At 43.3% G+C, this 14511-nt stretch overlaps 1 protein-coding gene across 1 annotated transcript; it reads left to right on the top strand.

The window, feature by feature from the left end:
• ints9 (integrator complex subunit 9) lies at window positions 1-14073 on the top strand. The gene is made up of 17 exons (XM_012878112.3): window positions 1-131; window positions 531-658; window positions 783-843; window positions 2572-2634; window positions 2846-2985; window positions 3365-3451; window positions 4013-4133; window positions 4690-4824; window positions 5198-5309; window positions 5400-5580; window positions 5681-5741; window positions 7596-7767; window positions 11566-11690; window positions 13094-13261; window positions 13400-13498; window positions 13574-13711; window positions 13822-14073. The coding sequence occupies exons 1-17, from the start codon at window positions 123-125 to the stop codon at window positions 13996-13998; spliced, it is 1977 nt and encodes a 658-aa protein (XP_012733566.2). The 5' UTR covers window positions 1-122; the 3' UTR covers window positions 13999-14073.
• Window positions 14074-14511: the final 438 nt, after the last annotated feature.

Raw genomic sequence — 14511 nt, forward strand, 5'->3', positions numbered from 1 at the left:
GGGAGAGCGCATAAGTCAGGAAAACCCAGGGGGCGGAGGACGAACAATGCAATGCAAAATAACAGCAGGTTAGCTACAAGGGCTAAGACAGAGCATCTTTTTCAGTTATAACATCTCTTAAAATGAAGCTGGTGAGTAAATATCGTCAGTAAAAAAAAAAACATACATGATGTTGAAGGTACTGGGTGCCATAGCAGAGTTAGAAGAGGTCTAGAGAGCTGAGAACCAGTGTTAGAAAGCAACTTTAGCTACTGATTAATTTACTGTGACTAGCAAAGCAGCTATCAACAAGACCCCAGTCTGTGAGCACTCTGAGCCTTAAATGCTGTTTTTATACCGGGGAAACATGTAATATAAATGTTGGTATTGCTCCTATCATTTCTATCCAGTTTTGTTTATATTCGTGCGCTTGTAACGAGAAAGAAAGCTCGTCTCTGATCGAAGACACTTTGAAAGAAATAATCTGCTGGCTCCTGTTATCTGGTCACGTCTGTTGATGATGTTTCCCTGATCCTCTCTCCTTTCTGCAGTACTGTCTGTCTGGTCACCCCACGCTGCCTTGCAATGTCCTCAAATTTAAGTCCACCACCATCATGTTGGACTGTGGACTGGACACCACATCTGTCCTCAATTTCCTGCCTCTTCCTCTGGTGCACAGGTATCTATCTATCTATCTATCTATCTATCTATCTATCTATCTATCTATCTATCTATCTATGGCTGGGATATTCTCTGGTCAGCCTCGGTAATATTGTTATGTTTTATTCTTTGTACCGCATCAGTCCAAGACTCTCCAAACTGCCTGGCTGGATCTCAAAGGATGGTACCGTAAACCTGGAAAAGGTAAGAAGAGTCAAAGGATTTAAGAAAACGTTATTAATACATCGAATGGCAGTTTGTTTGCAGCCACCCACTCCATGTGTAGTTTCAGAAGGGAGAGACAGACAGACAGACACTAACACCAGAGTTGTGGACTCAAGTCATGTGACTTGGTGTTGAGTCTACACCAATGCCTCATGACCTCGCTTGGACATAAACCATTGAACTAGAAAAGACCTGTGATCATAAACCAAACAGTGTTTTTAACAGAACCACCCATGACAGGCAACACAGGACTGCACCAAGCATCTTATGTTGAAAACAACAAAAGACCCTACATCAGTTTTTGCTTTTTATTGCCAGTGTGGCACAAAGACCGCCATTTTTTTTCTTCTTGATTTTGTTTCCTTTTTTATGTAGGGTGTAAATATACACTGCCTTGCAAAATGATCAATACTCAAATACTTAAATGTTTTCAGTTTTTGTCACATTACAATCAAAAATGGACAGTTTTAAGCTGTTAGCCCAACACTAAGTAATGCTTATTTGTAAAGTGGAAAGAATTGAGGAATTGGTTTTCACTTTTTTTATTTATTTATTTATTTTATTTTTTTTGTAAAGTGTGCCGTGCATCTTTATCCAGCCATCTCATATCCTTGAGGAAGATAGAGTGCAACCTGTTGCCTTCCAGGGTGTCCATTGTGTGTAACTTAATGTCAGTATAACTCCAGCTGTTCTGTTTCTGGCCTCAGAGGTTTGTTAGAGAACTAACAGCATCATGGAGACCAAGGAACATGACAGACAGGTCAGCGAGAACGCTATGGAGGCATTTCCTAAAACAATGTCCCAAATTTAAAGCAAAAACATGTCACCAGTGTGAGACAACCAGCTGTCCACCAGAACTTACAGTCTGGTCAAGGTTAGCATGTAAGGGACATGGTGAACATGTAGAAGGAGGTGCTCTGGTCAGGCGAGACCAAAATTGAACTTTTTACCTACATGTAAAAGGCCATCTGTGGTGAAAAACCAGCATTGCACATATCTATGAGCTCAATACCTGTATAATAAAACATGATGGTGGCAGCAGCATCCTGCTGTGTGGGTGTTTGTCTTCAGCAGGGACAGGGGACCAGGTCAGAGTTGAGGAGAAGGTGGATGGCGCTAAGTACAGGACAGCACTGGAAGCAAACCTGATAGAGGATGCAGAACAGTTGAGACTGGGGTGGAGGTGCACCTTCCAGGAGAACAGCTACCCTAGACATGTATGAGTAAAACTACCATGGAATGTTTTAAGTCAAAGCTGACTGCTTTTCCAAAACGGCCCTGTCAAAATCCAGACCTGAGTCCAACGAAGAATCAAAAGAATCAAAACTTAAAAGCATCTTTTCGCCAAAACCCTTTTTCATACTTAACCAAGCTCCAGATGTATGAGCTCCAAAGTATGAGCGAAACATTCACTTTCTAGATCTGCAAAGCTGGTCATGACATATCGCAAAACATTGCAGAAAAATGTGGTTCTACCAAGTATTGACACAGCAGAACTGAGTACATCTGCATGCCACACTTCTTCCATGTATTCCAAGTGTTTTTTTTTAAACAATGTTTGGTTTATCTTCCACATCAAAATGATGCACTCCTTTGTGTTGATAGTGTTCTTGTAATGTGGCAAAATATAAGGAGTGTATTGTCATGCAGTTTCTGTGGCAGAGACTAAGCCCTGCAGGCTAATTATTGTCCTCTCCATCCCTTCAGGAGCTGAAAGAATGCGCTGGCAGAGTGTTCGTGGACTCCCAGCCAGAGTTCTGTCTCCCTGAGGTAATCTAACCAAGATGATTGCCATTAAGCGAAAAAAGGGGGTGTTTGGCCCAAGCAATGTGGACTGTGCGCTGCTGCATCATCTGTATGCCGTAGAGCTTAGTAAACCTGTCCTCCCAATCAATGCCAACAGTTGAAACAACTGAAATCCAAAAACTGCTCTTCATCATGTTCTAATTCTTTGGTTTGCTTCCATCCGCGTCGGTCACAGAGAGAACTGCTGGACCTGTCCACCATCGATGTCATCCTTATCTCCAACTACCACTGCATGATGGCCTTGCCCTACATCACTGAACACACTGGCTTCACAGGGACGGTGTACGCCACAGAGCCCACTCTGCAGATTGGAAGGCAAGTCCACCCAGGCGCTAAGACGGGTAGCGCACCCATTCACCAGCGTCAGCTCTAAGCTGGGGAACCGGTGCTAATATCCACTCTTATTCTAAAAGTTTACTGCATTAAATATTTTACTTAGCAGGTCTCAGAAAAGTACAGTCTCCTTTAAATATCCCTGAGCCTTATTTTTACTTTAGACTTCTGGATCTAATATGTCATCCACAAAATTGTTACAGTTTTTTTTTTTTTTGGAGTTTGTTACTGTTTTTTTTTTTTTGTTGAGATCTCACCATAGAATCTGAACTTTCTCTTTCTTCTCTTATTTAGTCAATATATTGATCTGTGAATGAAGGTGTTAATGAATAAATTTAAGTCAGACACCTCTGTCCTCTAGGCTGCTGATGGAGGAGCTGGTAAACTTCATGGAGAGGGTTCCTAAAGCTCAGTCTGCCACCTGCTGGAAGAACAAGGAGATTCAGAGGTCAGTAAGCTGCAAAAGAAATGGAAGATTAGGAGTTTAAAGGACACAGATTACTAGTTGCTTTGCTTTTTTTTTTCTTTTTCTTTTTTTTTTTTTTATCTTTTGTTGATTGTTTGTGACATGTGTTGCTCATAATCCAGCAGCAATCCTCTCCCAGAACCTGCTTGTCGAGCCTGAAAAGCCATTACAGAGGGCCTTCAGTCTTTAGCTTGGCTGTTCTCAAAACACACTGCAAACCAAGTTTATTACTGATCAGTTCTTTAATAAAAAAACAAACAAAAAAACTCCTCTTCTGCAGCTTGCCCGTGCTGTAGATCCATCTTTCTGGCAGTCTCGATACAAGTCATGAGTTAAAGTATTCCAGGTTCTTTAAACTATACAGCACGGATCTAACACTTAACAGTTTTCCAGATTTTTCTGCCATGTATCCCATTAACATAAACAGTTTTACAAACCGTGTTGTTCCTCTCTCCATGGGGACGACGTTGTCTCGTTCCAAGGCCCAGTTCTTTCCTTCTTAGCCCATTTCCAATGGTGCGAAATGATGTTGTTCTTCATCAGGATGCTTCCCGGGCCGCTGAAGGACGCGGTGGACGTGTGGACGTGGAAACGGTGCTACAGCATGCAGGAGGTCAACTCAGCCCTCAGCAAAGTGCAGCTTGTTGGCTATTCCCAGAAAGTGGTAAGCCCTGCGCGGGTTCTCACCCAGATCCTGAAGCCCAGCACGCTACAGAGCTAAGCTATTTAACCAACGCTCTAAATGCAGACAATAGTTACAATGTTTCACGTTGAGAAGATGACTCAGCAGTTCTGGCTGATTCTTTTTGCAGAAACGCCACCTAACATGTCGGTGTGTGTATCTTGCAAACTGTTAGCGATCATGTAGCAGATGTTGGCAGACAACCAAATGTACCCTTTAAAAATACCTTTTATTTGTAGATTTTCAATAATGTATTTGTTAAATACTAACAAAAAAGTATATAGTTGTTCAGAAGCAGCACCCTTTAGCTATACTAATCTTTAGACATATTTGGGGAACAGCGGTAATTAGACTGACCGTTGGACTCTAAAACATGCAGAAATGTAAGAAATTAAATACAATTGGGTTTTATTCTGGGCTAAAACATCCCAATAGATTAATCTAGACATTATAGTGCTTTTAATTGCACTAACTATATCCCATAGTTTTATTTCTCTTTTTTTTCCATCTGCTTAATGAGCCTAACTCTGTTCCTCAGGAGCTGTTTGGAGCGGTCCAGGTCTCCCCCTTAAGCTCCGGCTACTCGCTGGGCAGCTCCAACTGGATCATCCAGTCGCACCACGAGAAGGTCTCCTACGTGTCGGGTTCATCCCTCCTGACCACACACCCACAGGTGAATTCTTCTGTCATTTTTTTGCTTTTGTCAGAAAGCAAGATGAGCTGTAATTTTGAACGTTAAGTGGTCCACCTTCATCACGTCGGTCACTTTTAAAGCCCCATGAGGTTGCTGGCTGTTCCTCTTTACTAAAATCCTGACGCCGCCGGACATAGCTGACAAAATCTCCAATCCCCTAAATCAAAGACATCGTCTGTGCTGTTATTTCAGCTACTTACCTGTACTGTGGTCTGACAGAAAAGGTAAAAGTGACAGAATCCACTAAGCTGCTTCTTCACCTCTGCTTTACTTTCTGTGCAGAAACAATAAGACTGGGGTGCAAAAATAAAACTTGGTTTGTTCATAAGTTCTTTTTGGTATCTCCTCACAGCCGATGGACCAGAGCTCCTTGAAGAACAGCGATGTTCTGATTCTGACAGGCCTCACCCAGATGCCCACGGCCAACCCAGACGGCATGCTGGGGGAATTCTGCAGCAACCTGGGTAGGTTGGCACGTCCAAAAATAAACTACTCCCTTGCCTTTGTCAGTCTAAGTCGTCGACTGAAGCTCAGTGTTAAATTTAAACCCGCAGCCATGACGATCCGGGCGGGAGGCAACGTGCTGGTCCCTTGCTACTCCTCTGGAGTGATATACGACCTCCTGGAGTGCCTGTACCAGTTCATCGACAACGCCAACCTGGGGACCACCCCCTTCTACTTCATCTCACCCGTAGCCAACAGTTCGCTGGAGTTCTCTCAGATCTTTGCTGAGTGGTGAGCAGCTTGTTCTCAAAAAAAACTCTTCATATTTGCTTTTACGTTTCGGACGTCCTGATTCCACTTCTGATTTATATCCTCTCTGTTATACTTGTAGGCTTTGTCATAATAAGCAAACAAAGGTGTATCTTCCTGAGCCTCCGTTCCCACATGCGGAGGTAAGGCCTGCTGCAGCATATACAAGTGATGCTGCATATGAGACAAAACGATCGATGAAAAAAAGGTTTTGTCTTCCATATTAATATTCTAAGCAGGAACATAGGGATGTTGCAAATGAAAGCCGGATTTTGACAGTGACAGATTGTTGCAGTTATGGCAGCTAGCCTTATGAGCTATATTATTAGCTTCCTTCATTTCGCGTCATCATCAGCACAGTTGAAGCTGTAAACCAGTATGTCAATGACTGCTATGAAGTCTGCTATGACAGCAGAGCATACGTGTTAAGGTTATTATTTACCTCTAAAAGCGCACAGCCATCATCGCCTAGCATCATTATAGCCTTAAATGCAGGAAACTGCGTCCAGGACATTAGAACTGAACAAGAGTTTTTTATATCAAGAGTTTTAAGGTGAGGGGTTGAGAGATTTAAGAGTCCATTTAAGATCAAGGAGCGTTTTCTACTCAGGAACTTTTTAGACGATTGGGTTGAAATCTGTGCAGGGCTTTCTAAAAGGTGACCTATGATGCTTTTAAACATTTAGGAGAGGTCTATGGGCTGTACCAAACATGTTCGTTACGTTTTTCTTTGCATAAAATCATTCTCAGATAATTAGATTTCACCTTCCCGGTTTTGCCTAATTTGAGCTCCTTTTATAAGGAGCAGTTTTTTATTTTATTGACAAAAACGATGCACAACAGTTCAGCCGCACATCTTTGACCCCGAGTCAGACCCAGAAGCAGACCTGGAGCTACCTGCCCAACCAGCAAGGAACCAGCTAGGATGGTGTCTGAAAATTAGCCATTACATGAACGACCCTGCGTCACAAACAAAGCATTTTGCTGTTGCCAAAAATGGCTGGATGGGTTTTAGCGCTTGGGCCGTTTCTAGAAGCAGCGAAGACCCGAACGGGAGCGCAAAAGTGCGCCAAAAATCGATATTTCATAATGTGTCACCTTTGACATTCACAGCAGGCTAATATGAGTGCATCTAAATTAGGGCTGGGCGATAAATCGATTTAATCGATTAATTCGAATTTACAATTCTTTAAGACTTCATTTTTGGAAAATCTGGATTTTATTTTGCCAATACACTCATTGGGTTTCCATGAAGAGAACAGCATGTGATGCTGAATATATGTTTAGGCAAATGTATTGTCAAAATATTAAGTAGAAACTTTTTTTTATCATATTACGAGGTACTTCATTTACTTATTTACTTTTTTTTAACTTAGTTTGAAGTTCACAAGTGCAGTGAAGCCTGTTCTTAGCTCAATGTGTAATACCACTAGCAGCAAATGTTTTGTTATATTTTCTTTGTTAATAATGGCACGGCTGCCATCTTGTTTTGCATGTTTCACAGCTTGTTTTTAGTTGCACTTTGAATTCAGGTCAACTCCCTGACGAAATGCTTGACATAAAAGCAAGGTTTTAAAATAATTTCTTTAATTTCTTTTTATGAAATAAAAAGGAGGAAAAAAATCGATTAATCGGATTTGGTATGATAAAATCGGAGATTTATTTTTTAATCCATATCGCCCAGCCCTAATCTAAATGTGTAGATGGGCGTTGCTCTTCTGACAACTTCGCATATAAGCCAGGGGCCACAGAAACAGACAGGCAGATTTGAATAGTTTTTACAATGGCCCTTAGATTAATTACCTAGAGCGTAAAGTTCATAATCAAATTATGTGGAGAACTGTTTGATTAGGGAACACCTTTTGAAGTCGACACGTTTTGTCCTAAAGCAGTTATTTAAAACCATTTAATATAATAACTGCTATAAAGAGGAACCAGTTGAACTGTCGCTGTTATGGATTTGACTTCACTTTCTGATTTCTCCGCTGATGTTTCAGCTGATCCAGACCAACAAGCTGAAGCACTACCCCAGCATCCACGGAGACTTCAGCAGCGAGTTCCGTCAGCCCTGCGTGGTTTTCACCGGTCACCCCTCGCTGCGCTTCGGAGACGTGGTCCATTTCATGGAGCTGTGGGGCAAATCCGGCCTCAATACCGTCATCTTTACAGGTAATGGTCACATCAGGCTGAGGGAGGAGAGAGAAATATACTCTTCTTTCAACCTTTGGTGATGTGCCACTTCTCAGCGTGACAAACTGTGGACTCTCCAACGACATCAGGCGCAGTTCCACCTGCCCTACTAATTTTCACACGTCTAAATCGCCTCCAACCCGCTCGGATTGTCTACGCCCGTTTTGTGATTCGACTGGCCTAGAAAAGCCCGAAAGAGGTAAACACCTCCTGGGTGTTTAGCCCCCGTCCCCCTGGCCCACGCCCTGTTTGCATCATTGACACTTTAAAGACATCTGCGAGAAATGGTAAATGAGGAAAAAAAACATAGTTATAAATGAAACATCTATAAAAGAAAAAATACAAATAATGTTTCCATAACTGTACAATCTATTATCTTTGCCTATTTTTAAGGAGTAGTCCACCAGTATAAATCTCTGGATCATGCATATAAATAATTATAAAATAAGGCAGCGCCTCTCTGCTGTCTGCTTTGAAACTGTTCGAGAGTAAGAGAGAACAGTGGAGAGAAAAGTGGAGACGAGCCGTTCAGCTTGCAGGCCTTGGGACGGACACTTTAGAGGAAATATTTAACAGCTTTCAGTGTGAAATGAGAGAAAGCCTCGATAAATCCAGAGATCTTATACAGCGCGTCAGGGTGTAGAAAGCTGAAGTGTCCTTTTTTCCCTTCAGTTTGTGATTCATGGTTTGTAAAACAATAAAATAATATTTCGGTTTGACCCACTCTATTCATAGTGGTCTGTAATATTAATATCATCGCTCTTCAGTTTTTCTGGACTTCTTCTGATAAAACTTTCTAATTTCTCAACGCCCCTCGGCCAATAGACCCCTTGCAACCACGTGACTCCGTTACCCAGAATCCCTTGCGTGGCGGCCATATTGGTTGGCACGCCATTTGACGAAATGACGAGTTCTCCAGGTATTTTTCTTCTTTAGATAACGTATCACAAGATCGTTTTAAGAGTAAGTTGATGGTTGATGGTATCAGATTGCCAGATCCACACAGCAAAAGCCTGAAGGGACGGAGCGAGTCTGTGAAATGCTGCCAAGGGTTTCGTACGGCGACACAGCTGCTTTATAAACACGCAGGCCAGTACGGACATGAGAGCACGAAAGCCATGAAACCACTGGACGGCTGCAATTATTTTATATCAGGAAAAAGGCTCCAGCAACGCCCGCGACGCCATGAGGGATTAAGAGGGTCAGAAAATGGATGGATGGATGTTCAGACATGTTTGTGCAACAGCACAAAGCAGAGAGGAAGACCCGCCCGGTAGGTTAAAAAAACATCACTCACTACGGATTATTTTGGTCTTTTTGTCTTGTTAAAATGGGTGGGGGTGTCGGCGACATTGCAGCGTAAACACAGAAGTACTAGCGCCACGGGCGATCGTTACACTGGCCGGAGAGCCGCCGCTGTCTGGAGCAGCAGGAAGCGGGTGCTGCTCCAGACGGCGGCGGAGACATCAGACAGCGGCGGCTCTCCGGCCCGTGTAGCGATCGTCGCTACACGGGCCGGAGAGCCGCCGCGGCTGCTGCCTCCGCCGCCGCCGGAGAGCCGCCGCTGTCTGAAGCAGCAACAGCTACACGGGCCGGAGAAGCCGCTGTTGCTGCTACAGACAGCGCCGGAGGGGAGGTAGCTATCGCTACACGGGTAGAATGATGCCCCCCCAGTCCGTTGGGAGGGTCTGCCTGCGCTCTTTTCATTGAAAATATCCAATTCTTTCTTCTTTCCTCATCCTTCGGTAAACGACAGAAACGTACATCCAACGATTTGGAATGCCTCTCTGTGCAACCGGGAGCACAACAAGTCGTAGGCATTGCTTAGATTCCAAAAATAAACTAACTAAAAGTACGCTCTAAATCACCCGTTTTGTCATGTAGTAGACGGGCTGTCAGGCTAGCCTGCCCACCAAGATGGAGGCGCGCACCCCCGTTCACGTGACTGTGACGTCAGATGCAAGGGGTCTATACTGAAAAGATGGGCATTACTCAAAACTCCTCAAGTCAGCACGGTTTGACCCTGCTGTTCAGCAGAGCCGGAGGAACCCGGGCTGGCCCTGAAAAATAACTACACCTGAAGCACCTTAACGTGAGCGGGGCGCGGCCAATAAGAGCTGGTGGAACTGCGCCCATCGTCTCTGTTAAGGTCTCTGGGACTGTAAAGTTTTCAGGTGGTAAAATAGATTGGTGGTATTCCCCTACTTTGTCAGAAGATGTGCTCGACATAACTTGCTGTGCACACTACTTTGTTTTTTGTCTGACTTTAAATAGCCAAAGGCCTCCACACGATTTAACTGTTTGGGCTTTTCTTGTCAACGATGTCTTCCCTGTGTCCTCCATCTATTCTTCTTTTGAGGCACTCATGTTTTTCCTTTTTTTTCCCCGATCGTGTCCTACCTGTAACCTGAAATGAGAGGCTACAGCTGCTCAAACATTAGCCGTTAGCATATCTAACCAACTCTTATTATCATTGCCTATCCGTCATATCTGTATATTGAAGAAAGAGACTTATTCGTTTAGAGCAGTGTGGACAGCTTATTGGAAAAGAGGAAGACATCTTCAACTTTTTAAATTAATTAAACAAGTTTTGTCTTATGGGGTTGGATGACAAACCTGGGATGCCACATTCCTTGGTGAGCCATTTCAATTTGACGTGGCGCCATATGTTATTGTTTTCTTTGCTGCTGGTGCCATGTAGGACTTCTGTCTTGAGTTAGACATTTTCACTTTGAAACTGTAAGCACATGAATTAAATTCCTTTCATTTAAGACTGCCCTATCCTTAGCTTCGACCACAGCTAAGAGGGGGAGTGATTTCTATGCATTGCCCTGCCTGATTACAGAAGCTAGGCTCACTGATGAAATGGTAGTACTGCATCTGCCTCTGCTTTACTGGCTGGATGGAAGATGTAATGGCCTGACTGATCATATTATGTTATGTTCTGGAGTCAATCACCAAGCAAAGTTGGTAAAACCATGTTGTGTTAATAACTGCAACCTCTGGTTCTTCGATAACGGAGTGAGATGTTGCAAAAATGGATAGGTTGGTCATGATGGTATGTAGCCGGACCAGCCAGACTGAATTACATGAAGCGTAAGTCAGTCTAAGGCTCCATTTCCTCCAGCACAAAACAGACCAGACCAGACCAGACCAGTCACAGCGCGGGAGGCGGGACTTTACGATGCGTCACCCTCAGGTGCAGAGTCACCCATAATGCAGCAGTGCTTTTCTGCTACCATAATAGTCAAGATACATATGGAGTTTTTTGTTGCTTGGTGCCTTGGAAGATTAAGACAGTACATGTGAGTACACCATGTATCTTAATCTTTTTTAGACAAAATTTTGTTTGATTGCATGACTTATTTCACCGACTACAAATTGAAAAAAAAAAACAGCGCATCGATTGGAGTTTTTTGGCGTCACATTGCTAGTTATCCGCTTGGTACCAACCTGTTGACGCTGACCCTGTCAGTCCCACCTTTAAGCTCTACCAGCTCCTTACCAGACTGATATGCAGTGAATACGGCGTAAATCAGTCTGGCTGGCCAGGCTAGATGGTAGGTGGTGGCCTGAAGTCCTGAACATTACTATGTTTGTAGCTGGTAGACATTATGTCCATGGAGCTATTACAGTTGGACACCTGGAGGCAGTTCTCTTAGTAAAACACCTTACTGTGGTAAAAAAGAAAAAACTTTAGGGATCATGTCAACCGATCCAACTTTAACCCAAAACTGGAGAAAAACCTCAAACCTTTGCTTTTACTTTTTCCTTTAGAGCCAGATTTCTCCTACCTGGATGCCCTGGCTCCTTACCAGCCCCTAGCCATGAAATGTGTTTACTGCCCTATTGACACGAGGCTCAACTTCCATCAAGTTTCTAAGTTCCTGAAGGAAGTGCAGGTAAACAACTCACATCATAGTCCCACTTACAAGATTAGTGTGCTGTCTGCTAAATTCAGATGTGGGAGACTGTAGGAGAAACCTACACTTGAACACTAGACCTGGGGAACATCAATAGTAGCAGATAATGGTTTGGCTTGAAAAACAAAACGGGAATTCAAAATAAAAAACAAAAATGGTACCTAACATCCACCCTTGGGCTACACCACAACAGATGGATATAGAGTCTTCTATAGCTACAGTATAAGAACTCTCCTACAAATATAGGTACATCTCAAAAGGGTAGAATAAAAATTTATATTTTTTTCACTCATTTTCCGGGAAACTCATATATTAAAGATATTCATTGCAACCTGAAATATTTCAACCCTTTATTTCTTGTGATTTTGCTCATTGTTTTAAATAATCCATAATTTGGACTGGAAAGCAGATTTGGCAACTTTTAAAGATTTCTGATATTTATGTTCATTGTCCTTCAACTTCACAAATATGTGCTGCTTTGTTTTGATCCATCATGTAAAATCCCGATTAAATACATCATAGCAGCGCTTCTTAAATAGTGAAGCTACTGCAGGGGGGCACAAGAAAAGCCTTGCCTTTATCCTGTCCAGAAGATACAGACCTTCTAAATGTGACAACAGCCCCCCCTGCTGTTTGGTCTGTACACGGGGTCAGTAGTAGATGATTAATCCTATTAATAAACTCCTAAAATGTACCAAATGTACCAAACTTAATGGCTTAATATAATTTTTGCCATATTCAATTCAATAAAATTTTATTTATATAGCGCCAATTCATGAAACATCTCATCTCGAGCCACTTTACAAAGTGAAATTCAATCAGATTATACAGATTAGTCAAACATTTCCTATATAAGGGAGCCAGTTGATTGCTTCAAAGTCCCGACAAGCAGCATTCACTCCTGGAGAAGCGTAGAGCTACAGGGAGAGTCGTCTGCATTGTCCATGGCTTTGCAGCAATCCCTCATACTGAGGTTCGCAATTACTTAAAAGTTGACTGCAGGTTGGGCTAAAGCCATTTATATTGTTATTAATAATATATAGTAGTTGAAAAGGAGTGGCAATGAATGTTGAAACATTCTAGTTGTTAGAAACCATTGCTTTATGTTATAAATGATCCCATATGTTATACATTTTAAACAGGATTGTGGGTAATCTTCAGAACAACAGCTTTAATGCATTAAAAGAGAAAATGATAAAAGTAACATTTTCATCCCATTTTGTTGGGATGGGGGGTCTGAAATGTTTTCCTTCTTCAAAGGTGGTCCCAGCAGAAAACATTTGAGAAGCAGTGCATTCAAGTTTGTGTTTGTAACATGACAAAGTGGTGAAAACATGAAGTGTGTAAACTGAACGGCGGCGTTGCGCCTGTCCCTCCTGCAGCCCCTCCATGTGGTGTGTCCAGAGCAGTACACCCAGCCTCCTTTAACGCAGTCCCACCGCTCCGACCTGATGCTGGAGCTGCAGCCCCCTCCCATGCCGTACAGACGCTGCGCCGTACTCAATCTGCCCTTCAGGCGGCGCTACGAGCGGGTCTACATCCTGCCTGAGGTAAGGCGTATGGATGGAAGCCGCTCACCCGTCACAAACGGCCTCGTGTCCCAATTTAATATTCAGATACAGTTATGGGAATATTTAGAGGGCCTTTCAAAGTTTTAATCCCTATAAATCTGATTCGTCCTCTTCCAGCTCGCCAACTCGCTGGTGCCCTCTGAGGTTAAACCTGGCATCACCGTGGCAACCGTGTCGGCAGTGCTGCACTCTAAGGACAATAAGCACACGCTGCAGGTGAGTCTGCAGGATGTGCTGCGAGTGTTTGGCTCTCCCTGGAGTTGGCTGACATTTTCTTCCCCGCCCCGTCAGTCGGTGCCCAAACCGCCTCCTGCGGCCCCCAGCAAAAAGAGGAAGCGGGTTATAGAGGAGCCCCCGGCGACGCTGGCCCCCAAACCCCTGCTGAGCGGAGCGGTGCCCCTGGAGGCTTTCCTCGCTACGCTGCAAAAGGTGGGCGTGTTTTCTCGTGTGAATGTTCTGCTCCTCAACATTCCCAGGTTTTCTCCCATTTAAAGCTGGGCTCGGGTTTCACGCGCATGTTTGTCTCTGTGGATAAGCAGCACGGGATTACAGAGGTCAAAGTGGAGGAGACGGGAGAAGGACACATCCTGCACCTGCAGGCCGAGGACACCCTGATTCAGCTGGAGGAGGACGGGACGCACATCGTCTGCGACAACAACGAGCCGCTGCGCACCACGCTCAGAGACCTGGTGCTCCGCTTCCTGCAGAAACTCTGACCTCCGTTGGTCACGAGCCGCAGCACAACCACATAGATTTGTCATATTTAACTGTATTTTTTTTTTTTTATGTTTTGCTTTTATGAAACGCATCCAGATTAATTATTTTGTAATAAATAATTTCCTGAACAGCTTGTGCTACGCGTCTTCAGTCACTACAGTTTATTGGGGTGCCAACCTTTTCACATTAATTTTTCTTTTCACCAATTCTGCCCCATGATTTACTGAGGAACGATTAAAACAAAACGCTTTCATGGCATTTATCTGCAAATAATTCCCCTTTATGTCAGGAGTCAAATTTACAGGGTTGTTAAAAATCAGCAATTCACTCTGACATGCTGAATGTCAGCATCAGTCTGATTAGTCATCATTTGGCTTCTGGCTGTTCATAGTGCCGTGAAAAAGTATTTACACCTTTAAAGACTTCAGTTTTTGCTTTGTTGTGTTTTGGTTTCATCAGGAAAAAAATCCTATATGACAAATGTAACCAGAGTAAATAATGGAAAAAAAATC

This window comes from Fundulus heteroclitus, chromosome 15 (genome assembly GCF_011125445.2).
Source record: "Fundulus heteroclitus isolate FHET01 chromosome 15, MU-UCD_Fhet_4.1, whole genome shotgun sequence".
Taxonomy (NCBI): Eukaryota; Metazoa; Chordata; class Actinopteri; order Cyprinodontiformes; family Fundulidae; genus Fundulus; species Fundulus heteroclitus.